This window comes from Centrocercus urophasianus, unplaced genomic scaffold (assembly GCF_019232065.1).
Source record: "Centrocercus urophasianus isolate 14NV4802_14NV808 unplaced genomic scaffold, USGS_Curo_1.0 seq_9, whole genome shotgun sequence".
NCBI classification, from domain to species: domain Eukaryota; kingdom Metazoa; phylum Chordata; class Aves; order Galliformes; family Phasianidae; genus Centrocercus; species Centrocercus urophasianus.
Window position 1 is genome coordinate 40,843,543 of NW_024885532.1, and position 20,025 is coordinate 40,863,567.

The following is a 20,025-nucleotide window of genomic DNA, read 5'->3' on the forward strand; positions in this document are numbered from 1 at the left end:
GTGAAGACTGAGCCTTTAAATATTACAACAAATTTATAAAATGCAAATAGAGATTTGTTATGTTAATTTCAAGGACAACGAAAATCACTGGCAGCAAAGGTCACATTCTACTGGTCTTTTAGGAATTATTTAAATAGATCGGACAGGATACACATCATGAATTCCTCTCCATTAAAAAAACCCTCACAAAGCACTGTTCTGAAACTAATATCCCCTTATGCTGTCACACACTGACTGGTGCAGCAGTGAAAAAACCCTCCTGAGTCTTAGGTGAAAGAAAAAAAGAAGAAAAAAAAAGAAGAAAAAAATCTACTAAAAAGTAAGACAGAGCCATAAATAATTTGAGATTAAAGGGTTACAAGATTTCTCAGCCACAGCTATAGTTTACAGATTAGAACTGCTCATTATGTTCAGAAGTAAGGAGCACACTCCCTACTGCTAAGCTGCTTCCTACCCACTCCATTCCAAAGTGGAATTTCTAGTGAGTTTGAAATTCTGTGGGGCTGGGGACAGGGAGAGGTGGAACGTAACACTGCTGACAAATGAACTCTTCAGGTGTATTCATCACAGAGCAATGCAATGCCAAAAGCTACGGACTGACAGCTCAGTCCTGCAAAGTGCTGTCAGATCCCACTGGCTAAGAACTTGTGTAGGAGCTGCTCAGATCTCTTTGCATTAGATCCACAGGTACAAAGACATCTGGTCCACTGACATAGTCCTTCTACAAGATGCATATAAATAAATAAATAAATAAAATCAATTCCTATATTAGGACAAAATAGCTTTCACTTTCAGCCTGGAAACAAAGAAGTGGAGGGGATAGTTTTCCCTCCTCTGCCATCAAGTCCTGCATCCGCATGATGTGCTGATCCACAGCCAGAACATTCATGAACACAGACACAGTCATGCATTTAGTGAAGGAAGAAGGGCGTGAGCTTTCCAAGAAGCTGAAGATATAGGGGGATCACTGCAGGGGAACAGGATGAATTCACCCTAAATTCCATAACACAGAGAAATTCTCATTCCTCTTTCCCTCTGGCACAAGTTACTGCACAGAAAGTGCAAGATGGAAGCACTGCTTCGTCCTGGACTGCCTGGGAATGCACTCAGGGAAGGCAAGAAGAAAGAGGGAGAAGGAATATGGGAACATGTGATCTATGCAAAGGAAAGGAAGAACTGGTGAACTTCTGCCCTTTGAAAAAAATCTAAACATGATAATTTCAGACTCGACATCAGGTTTCCCTGTGCTGAATATCTGTGCATGCATATTTATAGCTCTGAGCCTAACAGATGCTGTTGTGGTTCTCCAGGAAAACACTGACACTGGATCTGCTGTGATTTATGGCAGATAGAAACACTGCTTATTCCTTAAACTCCTCCTGCAAGCCCAAATTGCATTGTTTTTTTCAATTGATATATATGCTTAACACTGTTTGACACTAGAAAGAAAATGTAATTGTTCTTGACATTTAAGCAATACCAAGGTATTCAGACATTGATCATACGTTCAGGTTTTCTTTCTTCTTTTTTTTTAAGTTCGCAAGAAAAGGATGCCAGCTTCCAAGAAAAGTTTTAAATTGATTTACTTGAGAAAAACAGAGCCATGAAAACCAACTCTGAAAAAAGCTTTCTTTGAAGAAGTGAATTTCAGATTCTTGCGAGGAAATCTCTGTTGAAACGAAGCTAGCCTTGGGACAGTAGGCACTTTACAAAGAGAATGTTTCATACTGATAACCATGAAAACAAAATGAAAGCCCTTACTTCAAGATGCTTAATAATCATCTTAATGAGCAGTCAAAAATTATATGCTGTCAACTGGCATACACATCCAAAGAAACCCTGCCTTTAGAAATTCCAAGAAGTAAAAGAGAAGGATTAATAATCAATGTTATAAATTCCTTTCCTCTGTTGGATTACTGCAGGTTGTGCAGGGCAGCACACATTTGTGTTGCAAATAACCCAACTTCTTCAAGATATCTTCCCTAAATGCAGAATACTCTTCCCATAAATTATGAATTGAATACAGCATAAGAGCTTTTTACATGGCATAGGCATCTCCCAAATCAGTCTAATGACGAGCAAATAAATCTTGTTCACAAGCCGTACCACTTTGGCCTGTACTTGTAACGAACTAGCCTATGCACTTTAATTCATATTGATTCATTTTCTATTAAGTAATGCAGAAACTGCATCAAACACTAAGACAGAGAAGAGGCAAAGAACTCATCTGTGAGATTTGTGGCTGTGATCTCTTCTGGAGTGAAATCCTGATTTATTTTTGATTTACCTGGTACATTTCAATGGACCATGGTTAGCTGTTGACAATGAAGAAGTCAGTGCTTGAATTTCTGGGAATAAGTTCTCATGTTCCCTGGGATATTGGTTCTGCTCCTCACCTACTAAATGTGGCCTGGAAATACTCCGTACTCCTTCTCAGCCTTCATATGGCCTCACAACAGTATCTCAGATAATGAATGCCTCTGAAGCACTGCAGAATAATTACTGAATTTGATATAAGTTTAGTCATGTATGCCAAAAGAACGGCTATGTAAAGCCTACATCAGGCCTGTTACCAAGTCCCCAACAGAGTTACCTTTGAAAGACGGGTGCTGGAAGGGTACAGAGTGAGAAGAGTCATACAAAAACAAACAGGACTTTTCTATTAAAAATTTGTGCAGCTGAACTAATCTGGGAACTCCACTTGAAACAACTTCCTTCCAAAGGTGCTCACATGGAGGATGGAGGGCTGAGTCTGGAGCTAGTGAGAGCTGAGGAGTTGGCAGCTTCACACATTTCTGAGGTACCTGGATTTTCAAAATCATGCTGTCATGTAACTCCAAATCATTTTGAAGGGAGTTTATTTGCATTATTTGCATATAAACTCAAGCAGTATTGGTTTCAATAACATTACTACAGGCCATTTCACATTCTTTGATCACAGTCTTGGAAGCAGGCTAAGGATGACAAAATTTTGTTTATCTGTTCAGTACTATTAATGTGAACTTGTATTACTTATTCCATTTTGTAGTATGTGGTACATGCTTTCTTTTCCACTGTCTTGCAAAACCTGCTTTTGGATACAAGATACGTGTAAGCTGTCTTTGCTAATGTGCTCGCAATTGCATTCGGAAAGAAATAATTCAAATGAAGACAAAGTACTGTAAGTTCCTTGGACACTTTGGGAAAGTCAACGATAAAGAGGGCAAGTTAAATGAAATGGCAAAGTGGGTATTCAGGTTGATCTGAGAAAGCACTTTGACACTGAATGACCTAAGAAAGATGTGAATTAGCTGTTGTTTGCAGTAGCACTGCCAGCTAAGATGTAATGTTGGTACATTATATTAAAGACTTCCCTTTCAATACCTTAAAAAACTGAAACTCTCAGAGTGGAAAAAGTCCCCATCTAGTTCCAGTGCCACCTTTGGGTGAGAATGCATGTTGTGTTTAGATGGCATAAATTAATCCAGAAAGTGCTCTGTCTCTCTAATTGACTGTTAAGATTCCCAAGGAGAGCTAATGCAGATATTTATGTCTTCACTTTGGACACCTAAAGTAAATTAAATGATTTCCACCCTTACTTTTTTGAGGTTGGTCTTTATGCTCTTCAATAAACTGTGAAAGCATTAAATTTCCATAACCAGGAGATTTTTATGCTATCTGAAAGCATGTTGTCACTTATATAGCATTTTCCAATATAACTCTAGCCAATTCCAGATGCTGTCAAACTTGGGATGGCTGCAGAAACAGCCCCTGGTACAAAAGACCTTATTTGTTGACCCTTGCTAAAGCTTCATTATTTTCACAGCCCTGATTCTCAGTCTGGGAGATGCCATAGTATTGGCAAAGAGGTGGTCTCAAGAAATGGAATCTGGACACTTCTGAGTCAACAGTCTATAAGTTGTGCCCTTAGTACAGAATAGCTTTGATCAAATTTTCTGAATGTGAAATGCCACCTTGATTCTTAGCTCATTTCTTAGCTTCATAGCCACCATGAACCTACTTCTCTTCTGAAAAAAAAAATACTGAAAGATAGAAATAATTAATTTTCCTTTTATAAAAGGAGACGGCTAAGAAAAAAATGGTATAAAATCTTACATAACTAGCAAGACAGGATCTTCTGATGTGAAGTTTACTACACACCTGGTGTAACGGCCAGGCCAAGAAAAGCTTTCTGAGCTGTTAAAAGGGACTTCTTGACATCAACTGGCAAATTTGCCTATGGCAAGATACGGTGCAGATACATTTCTGTCCTTTTTGAATTTCAGAATATGTTTAATTTTCATGCACAGTCTGCTTGTATTTTGATTATTGTATTTGCTGCAAGCAACAATGTTTTCTTGTAGTGCTCTTTCTAGATGGAGTTCATTTCTGGTATGACGCTGAGCCTATTCATGTTTCTATTAGCTGCTGATACGCAGTTTTAGACAGGATTATCCTGCTGGGAGAAATCATTTTCTCCTCAGAGATGAAAACATATCTGCAAACCTGGAGGACTCACAGGCACATGAGTCTCTTCTAAGGGCCTTTTCACCTCTTTTCCAGTGGAATGATTCAGAAGAGTGGGATTGAATATACACCTAAGGAATGTCAGATGTCTGTGAACGTTCAGAATTGTTGGTTCTCAGATGCCAAGACTAATTAGACTGAATTCTGCAGGACATCTTGAAATCCGGACTCTTCCTTCATTGACAGATAGCAAAGAACATGGAATTCATTTGCCCAAACTTCAAAAAACCAGGATATATTGTGTTCTTCACACAAGTGTCATTTGGCTTTCCATGATAGAAGAGTGGAGGTAAAGGGAAATACAGGAGACAATGCAATTTAGAGAACAATGCTCCAGAACAGATTTTCTCAAAGCAGAAAGAATTCTTACTTGTCTAGCCCCATAGGAAACTAACATCACCAAGAACGGTGATGATAAATTGGATCAATTGCTACAATTCTTCTTTGCTCAGAGCAGAGAATCAGAGGAAAATACAGAAGGCAAATTCATCCTGACTCTCAAGAATGTCTGAAGTACATCAAGGATTTCCAGGAAAAGAAACAAGGGTCAGATTTCAAATGTTTCTGTTTGCTAAAATACCAAACAAACATATTGATTGCCTCAAGAAATATTAACTCAACTACAGACTTTTCTTAATCATGGCATAATACATATTAGTAACATTACATGCAAAGATTTATTATTTTATAGAATGTATCAAGCTTAGAAGAACAGAATACTGCAGAGTGCAAATTTTCAGAAAGATAAAGCTATTGCAAGGAGAGTCAAAGCTTTGGGTTTGCTGCTAAGAAGCTGAAGGTACGGGCAAAAAAAAAAGCAGAAAAGAAATCAGAAGGTATTTTAGTTAGTTCTCAGAGGAGATAATTCAAAGGAGGCTCACGACATACACAGCTTTGATATCAATGAACATTTGCAGAACTGTGAATTACATGGACAATTAACTAAAATTATTAGCTCTTAAAATTATTGCCACTTAAGCACCTTTGATAAAAAGTCTGGATTTGTTTTTAACGTTTGGCTGGGGAAGAAAGAACAATAGAGGGAGGTGTTTTTGGAGAATCAGAGAGATGTTGTGCAACATGCTATGTAAGCAAAAACTAGCACCATGCAGCTGAGCTCCAATGGTCAAAGTAATCATCACACCATTCCCACCACTAACAAAGGAAGGAAAAGACAGAGGGCTCAATTTACCTGTGAGAAATAAATATCTTGTGACTTATTTTTGGAGCTTCTTTTATCATTTTTTTATCTATCTCATAAATGAGTGAATAAATTTAACACAATTGAAACAACCTGCATTCATGTCTTCCACACTGTGTGATCTACATGAACTGAGAATGGCGTTGAATGCATTCTGAAAACAGAAACCAAGTGTGACATCTCAACCATTCCCAACAAATAACAACTAGATCCCCATCCTCTCTAATCTATTGAGGGAAGATGATCTCTCTGCACTCAAGGCATCTTCCTTATCTTAGATTAGCTCAGGAGCTGAAGCAGTTATTTTAGGAGCATACACTTTAGGTGCAACATGCTGAAGTTAGGCAGACAGAATCCTAGAAAGCCTAATCTTCGGGCTCCCTTTCCTCTTGAGCTCAAAGAAAGTGTATATTATGCATTATAAAAAAGGTCCTCTCAAATTCCAATGCCCATTTAGTTTGAAAAGGTCATAAAAATAAAGGTCAACCTGCAAACTCTATATTAAATCATGCCTCTAGATAAGCCTTCATGGCTTCTGTTGACATTACTGTGAACTGTGCACAGAGGTCCAAAATCACAAAACACCAGATGTAGCAGGATCAAGTCTAGGTTTGACAGCAGCGCTAAAATCCTCTGTTGCATCAGCAGTCCTGAACAGCTTTCCATTTTCCACAACTAACCTACACCTTTCATGGGACTTTTGGGCACTGGACATCAGTATCAGAATCAAAGAATCACAGAATGGTTTGGATTGGAAGAGACCTCAATAGGCAGGGACACCACTTACCAGCTCAGGCTGCTCAGGGCCCCATCCAGTCTGGCCTGGGGCACCTCCAGGGATGAGGCACCACAGCTCTCTGGGCAGCCTGTGCCACGGCCTCACTGCCCTCACAGTGACAAATTCCTCATGTTCCCCCAAAAGGAAAGTATCAACATCTCTCTTCCTACACGCTGGTATTGCAGAACAAGAAGAGCTCTTAAAACTGACACTGATTGAAGGCAGCAAACATAACCTAAACATGCATCGCTGTCTGTAATCCTCTCAGGACAGACTTTGTCTTTGCAGCCTGTATGCCTGAATAACCAAGTCTCCTGCATACCTGGGATTGCTGGCTGTTCCTACTGTGGAAATAGGGACTGTTGCTAATGCTGCTGGTAATAACAGCAGTGATATTTAATGACAACATCCATATGGTAACAGCACTGAACTGGATGGCTGGGGTCATCAACTTCTCATTAAGTCTAGGGGAGCAATGTCTCCTTGACGCTGTAAAGAAACCATTACGATTGTCTGAATAGCCAAAATCTTCTAGACCATTTTGAACTATTTTTGCCATAAAGGTTACATTCAGGGACAAAATTAAAGGTCTTAAGTTAAGAATGTCCTCCCCATCATCTCTGTTTAGGAGGCAAACATGAAATGTTATTGTAAGGTGTTGCTAGATTGCAAATGAGACTAACAACATAAAAGAAGGCAGCTGAAGAATGGGGGCTTCTCTCGGTGCTTAACACAGGCAGCATTTTAATGAGAGTTGGTGAATTCACTGAGGAAAAGACCAAAAAGCTGTAGAGGGCAGCAAAAGGTTCAAATGGGAAAAAAATTGTCAATAATGTCAATAAACACAGACTTCTCCTGGGAGGAAAGCTGGGGTCAGCAAGGAAGAAAAAGGGAATGTAAACATTAGCTAATAAATTGCACATAGCATACTGAAATAGCCAAGGGAGTGGAAGGGAAACAGTAGGAAACATATGCTGTCCTTCCCCAGAGGCTAGCAGGAACCCCGGAACATAATAATAGCTTTGGGTTTAATTTTAATGCGGTTGGCACCTGAAACCTTGATACAAATTCAAAGAGGAAATGCAGCTGCTTCTGCCTTTCATCTGCACAATTTGGCAATAAAAGGTGGATGAAAACGACTCTGACAGAGCCTTTCTCTTGTGGTCCCTGCCCTTCCTGTTGGCTAAACCCATCCGCAAATAGCTGTGCAGAAATGGAAGCTGGGCTCAATCCCTGTAAACAGAGACTGCTGATGCACCCTTTCCACCAAGTCTGTGGCAAAGGCTTTTGTCTCTAATCTTTCATACAGTGTTTGCTTTATAACTCTTCATTTAAATAACACCACTTTGAGCAGATGCAGCGTTTGACGTCCAAAGACACACAAGCATTACCTGCAAGTATCAGCAAATACTAAAATACCACAGCAACTTTGCAAGGCTGTTGGGAAAAGCCTCAGTTTGGAGATGTCGAATGAGTTATTTTAAATGACATAACTGAACTAGCAGAAGTAGGGAAGCAATGCTTAGGATTATCGATTCCTGTTTCCTCGCTGCAACCAAGCGAGAACTTCTATTCCATGTTTTTGTGGCAGCGACATCCTTAACTGCGTTTCCCTGTGATTTTAATAACACTGCTTCTGTGGCTTCTCCTCCTCTTTGCTAAGTGTATTTCTCCCTCCCTGTTTCTGTGAGCAATTTTACGTGAGGCAATTTTGTGGTTGAAATCTCACATCAAAACACATTTCTCTTTTTCAGCTCGCATTCAAGACAAACTTTTGGTGGCTCCATTTGTAACCCATATGTCGATGCATCCCATTCTGTTTCACAGTTAAATGGATGGCACTGGACTGTGAAAAGTTGGAATTAATTATTTGTGATAAACTGCGGAAAATCCGTGAATAAGAATGATAATAATTGGACACAAATACGGTAAAAGCTGTCATAGAAAGAAACACAGCACATCCATGTGTCGCATTGCATCCTGTCACAGGCACTTATGAAAGATGTAATATAAATCGTCTCATAGAACTTGCAAAAATAAAAGGCAGCCTGGATAGTTGTATTTTAGCAAATGTGTTTGCACTAAGGGTACCTTCTGTTGAACAGTTCTGCCCACAAGCTGTCTGTAGAATATAGAACATCTCTCGAGCATGCTTGCCACCTTGAAGCAGGGCAGTCGGAAGCAGAAAAAAAAGAACAGAATGCAGAAAAAAAGGTGAAGAAAGAGAGAAATGAGGGACAGCAAGTCTAAGTACCATAAATACATTTAGAAATGAGATTAGCAAAGTATGACAATAGAATTTAAATGACAGACAACATTAAGATTGCAGTAAATAACATACATTGAAAAAAAACAATTCAGCCATACAGCGCTTTTTTCAGCTTAGCTAAGGAGTCATAACAAAAGCAGGAATATTATTGTTAACACCATGTATAAATAGCATTTTCATATCAGCATTACAAAAGTGGTTTTAAATGGGGGGGGACAATTCACGGTTAGTTGTCTCACTCTCAACATCCCCCCTCCACACGCGTTGCTTCTCAAGCTTCTCCCCTACACCACCGCTCCCCCACTTACCCACAATGTCAAACCAGAGAGGGATGTTGGATGGCTGCACAGAAACCACCCCAACGATTTCTGTCACTTTGTCGCTTTCCATGACGGTGAAGTTGTAGAAGGGTTCATCAAAAGTCAGGGGCACGGGTGAGGGCGTGGGCTTTTTGATCCACTCGATATGGAGGCGTGCAGTCGAAGATTTTTGGGGCCGGCCATTGTCCACTGCTTTTATCTGGTGGGTGTGGAGAAAACAGGACTCAGACTGAGCACTCCAGCTTGGTACTTCAGACCTAATTCTATCCCAAGAAGATACCTAAAATGACCTTTCCAATCCTTTATGTAAAACTCAAGTAAGAAAGAGGGAGAGAAATGCTTATTTCACAGTTCTCAAGTTTTTTCAATTACGTTTTGACTTTTCATTGAAAAGTCTGGTTTCAAACTTCAATATTTTGACTTAGAACTGCTGATGTGAGGCCTTCAGGACACGCGCTCCACAAAGAGATCCTCCCCTCCAAGATGACATCTTCCAACCAGTTTCCTCTTGCAGCTAATGAAGCCCTTGTGTTTTAAGCCATGTATTTAATGACACATGCTCACTCAGACCACGTTTGAATGCTTTAACTGGTGTCTGTATTGCAGATGAGATTAGAATCATAGAATCACAGAATCCTTAGAGTTGGAAGGGACCTCTGAAGGCCATCTAGTCCAATTCCCCTGCAACGCACAGGGACACCATAGCTGGATCAGGTTGCCCAAAGCCTGATCCAGCCTCATCTTGAAAGTCTCCAGGGATGGGGCATCAACCACATCTCTAGGCAACCTGTTCCAGTGCCTCACCACCCTCACTGTAAAAGATTTTTTCCTAGTATCTAACCTAAATCTACCCTCTTTGAGCTTGAAGCTATTTCCTCTTGTTCTATCACAACAGACTCTGCTTGAGAGTCTGCCCCCTTCTTTCCTGTGACTCCCCTTCAGATACTGAAAGGCTGCTATCAGGTCACCTGGCTGCCTTCTCCAGGCTGAACAGCCCCAATTGTCTCAACCTGTCCTCATAGGAGAGGTGTTCCATGCCTTGGACAGTTTTGTGGCCCTTCTCTGGACGTGCTCCATCAGGTCTATGTCTATTCCTTTTATTACTTTCATCAGTATTTTCAATACTGAGTCAAAAATGCTCCAGATCCTTTCGTCCATTTTTCAAAACAAATATATAGCTTTAGGACAATAGCTGTATCTATTGTCCTTGCTTTCTCTTCTCAGTTGTGTTTGCAAGCATTGCCCATCTTGGTTCTAATTCTTTATATTCCAGTGTATGCTAGAGAGATGGATAGACTCGGTATTTGCCTGACATGCTTCACGGTTTCAGCACAGACGAGATGATGACCAGTGACAAACTGAGGGATAAGACAAGGCTGAAAGTAGGTTACAAAATGGGTGCTTCAACGAATAATATCAATGCCCTAAGAGTGTGAAAGATTTTTCTTTTAAAACTAACGTAAATGCTTCTGGCTATATGGGACCGCTGGTGTATAAAAAATGCTGTTACTACACCTGTTAAAAATGGGAAATATTTTCCTGAAATACCATAGCCTATTTCTTTCTGTGGAAATGTGTTAAGTGGGCTTGGTGCTAATGCTTATCACCCTGCTTGCTCAGGAATGCCCACAGGGGAAAGAAGCTGAGCTTTGAGGTAGAAGACCTGCAGCTGTTACTTTACAAAGAGGGCCACAACCCACACATCCAGCTCTGCACAGAGAAAAGCACGCACCCGATGGGTGCTGACCTCTGAGTATCTGAATATCCCTCAGTATCTTGATATCTATGCTTTTATTTTCCTATCATAGTTTCTACCTCTATGAAGGTCTCCCAACAGACACCTGTAAATGACATTGTTTCCTTTACAGTGGTCTGATTGTGAACCTCTGACAACTTTCTGTCCCCTATTTTCTATAGTTTTGATGGACTCTTTATATATACTCTTTGTCTACAGAAGTACAACTTCAGCTTACTTCTGTAGACAAAGAGTACACATGCAAGCCTGGTACTTCTTTATATTATCAACTACATCTTCTTATTGTCTTTGACCTTGCCTGCATGGCTTGAGAATTACTTTGACTGCTATTTCTTTTAAGTGAAATTGCTCCCATACTTCAATCCCAATGCATTATTTCATACAGAACCCAGTATTCCTCCTCCCTGAAACTTCCAGACATGAACAATGTAAGGATCCTTCCATGAGGACAAGCAGTTGGGTCTACACAAAAGCTGAATATTCAGTTGTAGCTTTACCAGCCCAGTTCAACATGTCAGAACACAAGCTTTTTGTCTTCAGTTTAGTGTATTTGAGGGAATGACTCCTGCCAATAATCTGCAAGCTAATTCTGAACAGTTTGAGAATAATTCAGCGTGTGCAATAGCCTGAGCAATCTCCAAATGTACTTTTTGTCTGTAGTTTTCCATGAATAAGAAATTTTATAATACATTCAGATCTTACACATAAGTCATAGATTAAATACAGTTATGTATCACTCTTCATACAACAACAGCTGTTTTTAAAGTCAGTCACACATGGATTTGTATGTTGATGGAAGCACGCTTACCGTTAAGATGTCATAGCTCCCTGCTGTGAACTGCTTTCTGGAAGACACCATCCCTGTCTTGGGATCAATAAAAAATTTCCCATCATCATTTCCATCCACAATGCTGTATGAGATTTCTGCATTAGGGCCTTCATCTTTGTCAAAAGCGAAAGCTCTGTAGATTGGCTCCCCTCTTTTCTTACGGTCCCTCTCTGGCAACTTGATCTGGTAGACTTTTTCTGGAAACTGGGGTTTGTTGTCATTCTCATCCAGAACCTGGACCACCACCCAAACCGAGGACTGCTTGGGAGATGTGCCTCCGTCTGAGACGGTCACCTGTAAACAGCAGCAGCAAAGGCATTACTCTGAGAAGGCAAAGCAGAATGTTGTCAGCTGGTGCAGCAAAACATAAGGAAACAGTCCTCCCTCTCCAAATCTAACCTGTAGTTCACAAGGTCTTCTGTGTGATAAGTAACATTCAACACATGCCAGCTATAGGCATGCTGAGTGCAGAATTATAATGTACCTGTAATGGAATGGTGAAAGTTTTTCCTCTTGAGATGAATGTAGAACATGAATGTTGTGGATGAGGAACCTATTCCAAGAGAGTGGTGAGGTGCTGGAACAGCTGACCAGAGAGGCTGTGGATGCCCCGTCCCTGGAGGTATTCAGGGCCAGGTTGGATGGGGCCCTGGGCAGCCTGACCGAGTATTAGATGTGGAGGTTGGTGGCCCTGCCTGTGAAGGGGGGTTGGAGATTCATGATCCTTGAGGTCCCTTCCAAACCGGGCCCAAATGATTCCTCAGAAATGGAAACCCTTTAATTGCAAATTATGTAACTCAAAAGAAGACTGAACTGCAATTAAGCAACTAAGCAATATCCCTGCTTTTTTTTGCAGACATATTTTAAAGTTTCTTCAGTCACGCAATTAAGGATTTATTCTTAAATTATAGAAGAACTTCTGTCACTTCTTGCCACTAATTATTTGGGATTTCTTAAACAATGACAGGATTTTGTGCTGGTTCTTTTCATTCATTACCTGAGATTTGACAGCTCATTAATTCTAAAACTCCTTTATATGATTTTAAGGGGCATAGAGAGGCATGTGGTAAAAAAAAAAAATAAATTGCTGCATTGTTAAAAAGTGCACTGTGCTGGCACAAATACACAAATAAAATCTCTGAGAGAAAAGTTAATTAGTAATTTAGCTGCAATGTAAACAGAATTACTAATAATTTTCAGTTAGAAACACTGTAAAAAAAAAAAGGATCCAAGACCAACAAGTGCTCAAGAGCTTCAATAATATGCCTTCAAAATGCAAGCAATCAAATTCAAACTTCTCTCTAAAAAGTTTGACTGTAGTTCCTAAAGAAATAAGGCAGAAGATTATTTCTGTTCGCACATAAGAAGTTCAGATTTCACTTCCAGCTATGTATGCTAACGAGAAATCCCACAGTACCATTTTTTGTGACAGCAAGCCAAAGTGTCCCATCCATTTGTATCTATTTGTATCTTGGCTTGTATCTATCCCCACACATTGGGTGTGTTGCTGGTTAATTGCTCTGTGCCTTATTCTTCCTTGAATGTTAATGTGTAAAAAACACAGTCCCGATGCCCAATCCTAAGGCAAAGTAAGCATTTTCTGGGAATCCTGGCCCACGATGTTGTTCTTGCCTTGCAACAAGAAATCTAAACTTAAGGTAACCCTGATTTAGTACTAACATCAGCAGAGAAACACACAACATCTTCTAAGAAAAAAGCAAAAGATCTCTGCAATTTCCTCTTTTTAACTGTACTTGCCAAAACTGATGCATTGGGAGTGGTGGACTGACAGCCTTAGGGACTTAAATCCCTTATTTACAGAAAAATAAGTGGTATGACATTACGGAGTAGAAACATAAAATCCCCAGATCAGCCCATAACTCATTTGTAGAGCGCAGCCTGTTCTCCCATCACTGCACAACGGCCTCCGGCCTCTGTCCCCTGAGATGCCATTGGGGCTGGCAATTAGCAGTCCTTGGGGTGATGACGGTAAGGCTGTCTGCCGTCAGGAACCAGCCCCATGCTGTGTGCCACCAGCACACCATCTGCCTGCAGTGGGCATGGGCATGTGGAGAGCCCCCGGAGTGCTGCCTGCTCTCAGCGCTCGCTGTGCTCCCCAATGCAGACGCCTTCCATCGTTGTGGGGCTACACACACGGCTGAAGATCTGCCTTCCCCTGGTGAGCTGGGAGCTCAGCCCCTCTGCTCCACCTCTCCCAGATGTTTCCCCCTCCTATTAAACACTCTTGCCCCACTTTTGAGGCTGATCCTCTCTGTTTTTGGTTTGCTGCAGCAGAATTGCTTGAGCCTGTAGCAGAAGTGCAGGTTAACAAAGAAAACCCTCATTCAGGATTTCTGCTGACTCCACAGATGAAATAACCCACGGTGCCGGGCAGTACAGCAAGGCTGCAGTGCACAGAAACAAAAGTAGACACATTTATTTAAATACTGGAAAAAAACACCTCCAAAAAGCACCCAAAAGGGTGCTAATGATCTTACTGCATAAAAAAGAAAATCGTGAATCAAGAAACTTTTGTTGTCTGAACAGAACAGGAGTAAACTTTTAAGAAAAAAACCATTTCCCTCAGGCTTTTAGCCAGGATATACAGGGAAGGGGAGGGAAGGGGAGGGAAGGGGAGGGCAGGAAGATGGTGAAAAAGTTTACAAAAAGTAACAATAATACAATTCCTGAAAAGTACAGTTGTATAAGCAGCCAAGCAACTGTGACGAAAAACATGCTTAATCCAAAATGCTGCTCAAGAAGCTAAGTTATCCTCCTGCCATCACTGCACACAATCTCACAGTTTGCTAGGTTACTGCAGTAGTGTGGCAGCAAATAGATGCAGGCATTGGGTTGTTCCTGCAAGCTGAAACTTGTGGGAAATCCTTTCTGCAGCAGAAAAATTGCACTGAAAATAGTTGCTGGTAGCTAATTGAAAATTTAAAGGCCACCGAGTCCAACTGCCCTGCATTACAGTTAGATCAGGTGCTCAGAGCCCTGCCAGCCTGACCTTGAGTGTCTCCAGAGATGGAGAATCTACCACTGGGCAACCTGTGTCAGTGCCTCACCACCCTTAGTGTAAAAAACTTCTTCCTTATATCCAGTCTAAATCTCCTTTGTTTCCATTTGAATCCATTTCTCCTTGTCCTTTCACCACAGAGCCTGCTAAAGAGTCTGTCCCCTTCTTTCTTACAGCCCCTTTAGATACTGATATGCTGCTCTTGGGTCTCTCCAGAGCCTTCTCCAATCCAAACAGCCCCAGCTCTCTCAGCCTGAACCAATGACACAAAATGCCATTTTATCAACAGGAACTAACACAGAAAGCCTGAAATCTAGCTCTGTCCTAATAAAAAGACAAAACATTGCCTGTTCAGAATTGTTCTGAGACAACACAGCATAGTGCAAAACCAAACCGTAAGGGAATGGGGGAAGTGGTGCAGTTGCCTAACCTACTGCTGTGCCTCCATCAAGACATCACACAGCACTTCAGGGCCCTTCTAACCAACAAAATATCAATTCAAACACAGCTGGAGATCTCAGAAAATCCTTGAACAGCTGGAAATCATGGTGAAAAGCAACCAGGGAGGGAAGGGAGGTTGGGACGTTTATAGGACAAAGACACAAAAGCTAATTCACAGCTGGTATCTCTGGAAATGGGAAAGGCAGACGTGCAAGGCATCTGTTTGCCAGGAGAGAAACTGTAACTCAGGACCAGTGAGGTTTCATTTAGAAACCTGCAGATGGCAGGGTGGGAAAAAAAAAAAAAAAAACAAAACAAAACAGGAAAAGAAAGGTGATACACACAAATGACAGAAAAGTCAGTCCCAGTGCATGCTTATAGAGCACCACAAACCCCACAAGAGGCGATCCTCAGAGCCGTCGGGGTGGTGAAATGGCTAGGACCAGCATGACAGCTTTCCTGAAGGAGATGAGCAACTGCTGCTTGGACTGGATGTGCTTTGCTAAATGCTGAACACTTCAAGCCATGCTGACTGATAGACATTGGGGTGTAGACATTCTGCTTCTGGCCCAGGTACAACCTGAGATGAGGTTGATCAGCTGCATCCTCTGCCCTTCTGATTTGATACTACTACTACTACTGCCTTGTCAACACAGCCCAAAAGAAGATATCACCTCCCTGAGCTGGAACACAGCTGTGAGAGCAGCTGAGGTTTAACTCCCTGACCTATCACATGAAGGGCTGGTCCATTTACCAAGGGTGAAATATCTTAAAAGGAGTATGGCAACATGTTTAATGGGGTCTGACAGCCTCAGACAGCAAGAACATGAACTTTATTTATCACTTTCACAGTGAACTCTTAAACATCACCGCTGTTCTCCCACAGCCTAGACAGTTCTTCATAAAATGAGCAGTTTTTTTGGCAATCTGCATTCCCCCATTGGCTTTAATGTTTACACCTTTACTGAACTATGTCAACCAATACGCATACAGGTTTTAGTTACCTGGAAATTTTGTGGCAGAGCAACAGTAATGCACCTTCAACTTTCAGTTTCCAGGACAAAACACAAAAGATATCATCATGCAGAGTACTGCAAATTCAATACAATAACAGATCCTTCAAAATCCAAGTAAGATAATCTCTATTTCTGGATACATTTCAGTAGGTTTGGTATGTAGCCCTTAAAACTACCCAAAATAAGTTTATATGAAATTATGTTTATGTTAAAGGCCACGGATCAACCACAAAGAGACTTCCATAACAATGAGCTTTCACAGAGAAAATCAAGGTCAACAGTGTTAACGTGAAACAGTTGGAATGTTGGATATGGAAACTCCTTGTTTTTATGACCATGGGGAATGCATGGAGCAAACATCTCAGATTCAGCCAAATTACTGGCTAAAACACAGCGCAGGTCTAGCAGGCCTCAACACTGGTGACACTGACCGTGTTATTTTGAGACAGTTGCTCCTCGTAGGAATTGGAATGTCACACTTAATTGAAGAAGGATTAGCCCTCACATTTTCTCAGAATACATATGCAACTGTGAGGACCACCTTCCCGACTTTAAAAGTACAGTACTGAATCTCAGTAACAAAAGCTCATGACTTCCAAGGTAATTACTAACTCAACCAGGGAGAGTAGCTAGCAGGAATTTTCCTTTAACAACCTAACAAGACAATCAGTAGGTGTTTAATACAAGTTATCAAGCTTCGAGACGAACAAGAATCTTCTTCCACATCACTCCTTGGCAGGAGGAAATACATAGCCTACCCAGTTTTAGGTCAAGAGGAATTGTCACATTAGTATCATTAGCATTGCAAAATGCTGAAGATGGCACACTTGCTTGTTTATTTTCCTCGCGTCGATACTACTTAATGCAAAAAGGCTGAGCTGGGATGCCTGCATCTCATCCAAGGCTTCCAGGTAAAAAGCTCTCCCTTCCCCCAGCCAGCAAGGCCAATTTTGCTTCATAAAACTTTAGAAAGGAGAATCTGGTTGAGTTACTCAGATAGAAAAAAATGATCAAAGGGAGCCTGAGAGTGGAGGCATACCCCTGCTGTTAGTGACTAATGGGTTTGTTTCTTCTGCCAATGCGAAAACGAGCTGCAATACCTATTGTAAGAGCCCCTGGAATTCAGCCCAAGTAACAGAAATAAAGGATTATAAAGCAGAGCTCCTTGAAGGATGAATGGAACTTTAAAGTCAAATACACTGAATTACTATCTATGCCTACTTCAGAGACACACTAAGATTGCAGCTAAATTCATACAAGGAATTTTTTATTGAAATACATTGCATTACTGAAGTACATGTTGGATCATTGGTACAAAGTGAAGGCGGCCTGGCTCAAAGACATACAGAATAGGGGAGGAAAAAATACAAGTTATGCAAGAATCTTTTTTAGTCCAATGCATAAACAAGATTTAGATGTAGCAAACTAGATGTTGTTCTTTTTTAATTCTTTATTTGGCAGCTTTGGAAAAGAAGCAGACAGCTGTTTATTTCACTTACCCTTACACAACTTAGTGCTGTCCCAAAAGACAAATTATTTAAACACTTTTTGTAGGAGTGTCAATCATATTGATATGATCCATCTTTTTTGATTTCCTTTACAATGTGTTAATAAGAGGAACTCTCATTTTCAATCATAAAAAATTAATAGATTCGCTCTGGCCAAGTAGGAGAAATAAATAATTTAGAGTACTTCTGAAATACAGATTATTACTGACACAGGCACTCTAGGTGGCTGATTAGGAAACTCAACGGCTCCCAGCCACATCCAAGCTAGAAAACGATGCATAATGGTCTGTTACACCATTTGAGAACTAACAACGACATCAGGCAATTTCAACGTGGTACTGCCAAAAGTCAGGAAGGAAGGAAGGCTGGCTTTTTCATCTGGAGTTAAATGCTCCCTACAGTATCTGCAAACCTAAATATTAGAGAACAGCACTGACAGAGGTCTTACAGGCTTCAAATAGTAACTTTTGTCAGACTCATTTACTGTTACCAGTAGGCAGTAAACAAATGGAAAGCAATGACCTGGCAGTACAAAATATCAGAATGAGTGATCCAGAAGTCCTGAAATACTCCTAATTAAAGAGTTCCTTATTTTGTGCCATACTTTATCCCATGAGCTTTTTGAAAGTTTAGAAAATAAAAGAGCTATCAGCTCTGAAAACAAACTGAAGGCTTGTGTTTTAGCTTTAGTCGTAGCAGAGGAGGATCTGCATACCTCTCAACAGTGGCTCTCAGAAAGAAAAATAGTCTTTTTCCATAGGCATTGCTTTTAAAGTTTGTTACATTGGCAACCTTAGTGCATGAAGCCATATTTAAGGTACTCATGAATTGATGGGTGCCAGGGTAAGTGCTGAACCAGACATTGCTCCATTCAATCTCCACAATAGAAATTCTGCTCTATGTCAAAAGAAACTCCTTCAAGCAATCACAGAATAGGATTCTGCTCTTCTCCTTTTCAGTAGCTATTGCTCTCAGGAATACCAATCTCATCTAATTTTGTTTATGACAAACTACAGATAAAATGTTGCCTGGAAGTGACTCGAAGCCGACTGCTTCCCAAAATGTGCCTCCTCCTTCCACACGTGGGGTTAAATGATCTCCACCTCTCCTGCATAGCAGCAGTGTATAGTCAGTTACAGTAAGAAAAGGCATTGCTCAACTAGGATTTTTCCTGACCTTGTAGGCTATATCACCACCAACTGAAGTGATGCTTGGAACTGCATGTATAACATCACGTTAAGCAGTTTGCAAAGCTTGTATCTATGGGACTGGCAACTTTGAGATGGTCACAGGAGGAACACCCACCTCTGCCTCACAACTGTAAAAGCCTTTTGAGTACATAAAAAATTTCTTTGTTGAAAAGGCTACAATAACCCAGCATACAATAAGGAAGACCTGGAAAGCAGAAAAAAAACCATTAAAAATAGTCCTCTTACAATATCTGGCCGCATGAATGTTTAACCAGCTTCAAACTGACACTTTACAAACAAGATAAAGAACAATATGTGATCTCTTAAGAACATTTTTACAGGGATTTGGAACCTCTTTAGAATTACCTATTAGTAAATAGAAGCATAACTACCCTCAGCCTCTGAGCAAGAGAGAAGATAAAAGTTGTGTATTGATCTTCACAGCAAACTTTGAAGAAGGTGTTTAGCTCCTGCTGATAGCAAAGATTAGAATCAAAGACTTTTGTGAACAGAAAATGATGAGTAGTCAAATCTGAGAATATTTCATTTCAAGCAGTTTTAAATAAACTCAAGCTTGAAAATTAAGATACTTAGGCAGTTTAATGTTAGGAATAATCTCTATGTCGATTCTAATTCCCTTAATACCTGAATATCTACTTCAGCCATTTGTGGATTTTGCTTCTCTCATGATAAGAAACACTTGTGATCAAATATTGATATGGGAGACTGTTCACCCATACCATATTTACCTCTACAGATAATGCCCTTCTCCAAAAATCTTATCTCAGCACTCAGGTAATGCAGTAGCTCTCCGTTCCTGTGCTTCAGAAGAGGTACGTATCAACTTTGAAGCTCACTGCACTCCCTTCTTCTCAAATATTCAACTACTTACCATTTTCCATCCACAGAACTCACTTGATTCTAATCTCTACTATAAGCAGGAGCTGAACTGAGTTTAATCATATACTAGCAAGAAAATAATTTTGGATATTAATAAAGACACAAGATTTTAGCAGTGCTTCCAAGAATTTTTCCTATTAGTCATTTGTTTTCTGTTTCAACTATAAGCAGAAAAGCTGTATGCAAAAATACATGCTAATATATTTCTAGAATCTAATCAAGCTATAGTTATTGTAGAGTTTATTAATCAGGCAGCAAAACAAATTATACTTCACATCCCTGCTCCAGTGTG

General features: G+C 40.4%; 1 protein-coding gene across 1 annotated transcript in view; it reads right to left on the reverse strand.

Moving 5' to 3' along the window:
- Positions 1–20,025, reverse strand: part of FAT3 (FAT atypical cadherin 3) — a 361,667-nt gene that overhangs the window by 97,515 nt on the left and 244,127 nt on the right. Inside the window, 3 exon segments of the mRNA XM_042839287.1 lie at positions 8,577–8,645; positions 9,063–9,273; positions 11,639–11,953. Coding sequence (XP_042695221.1) covers positions 8,577–8,645; positions 9,063–9,273; positions 11,639–11,953 — 595 coding nt within the window.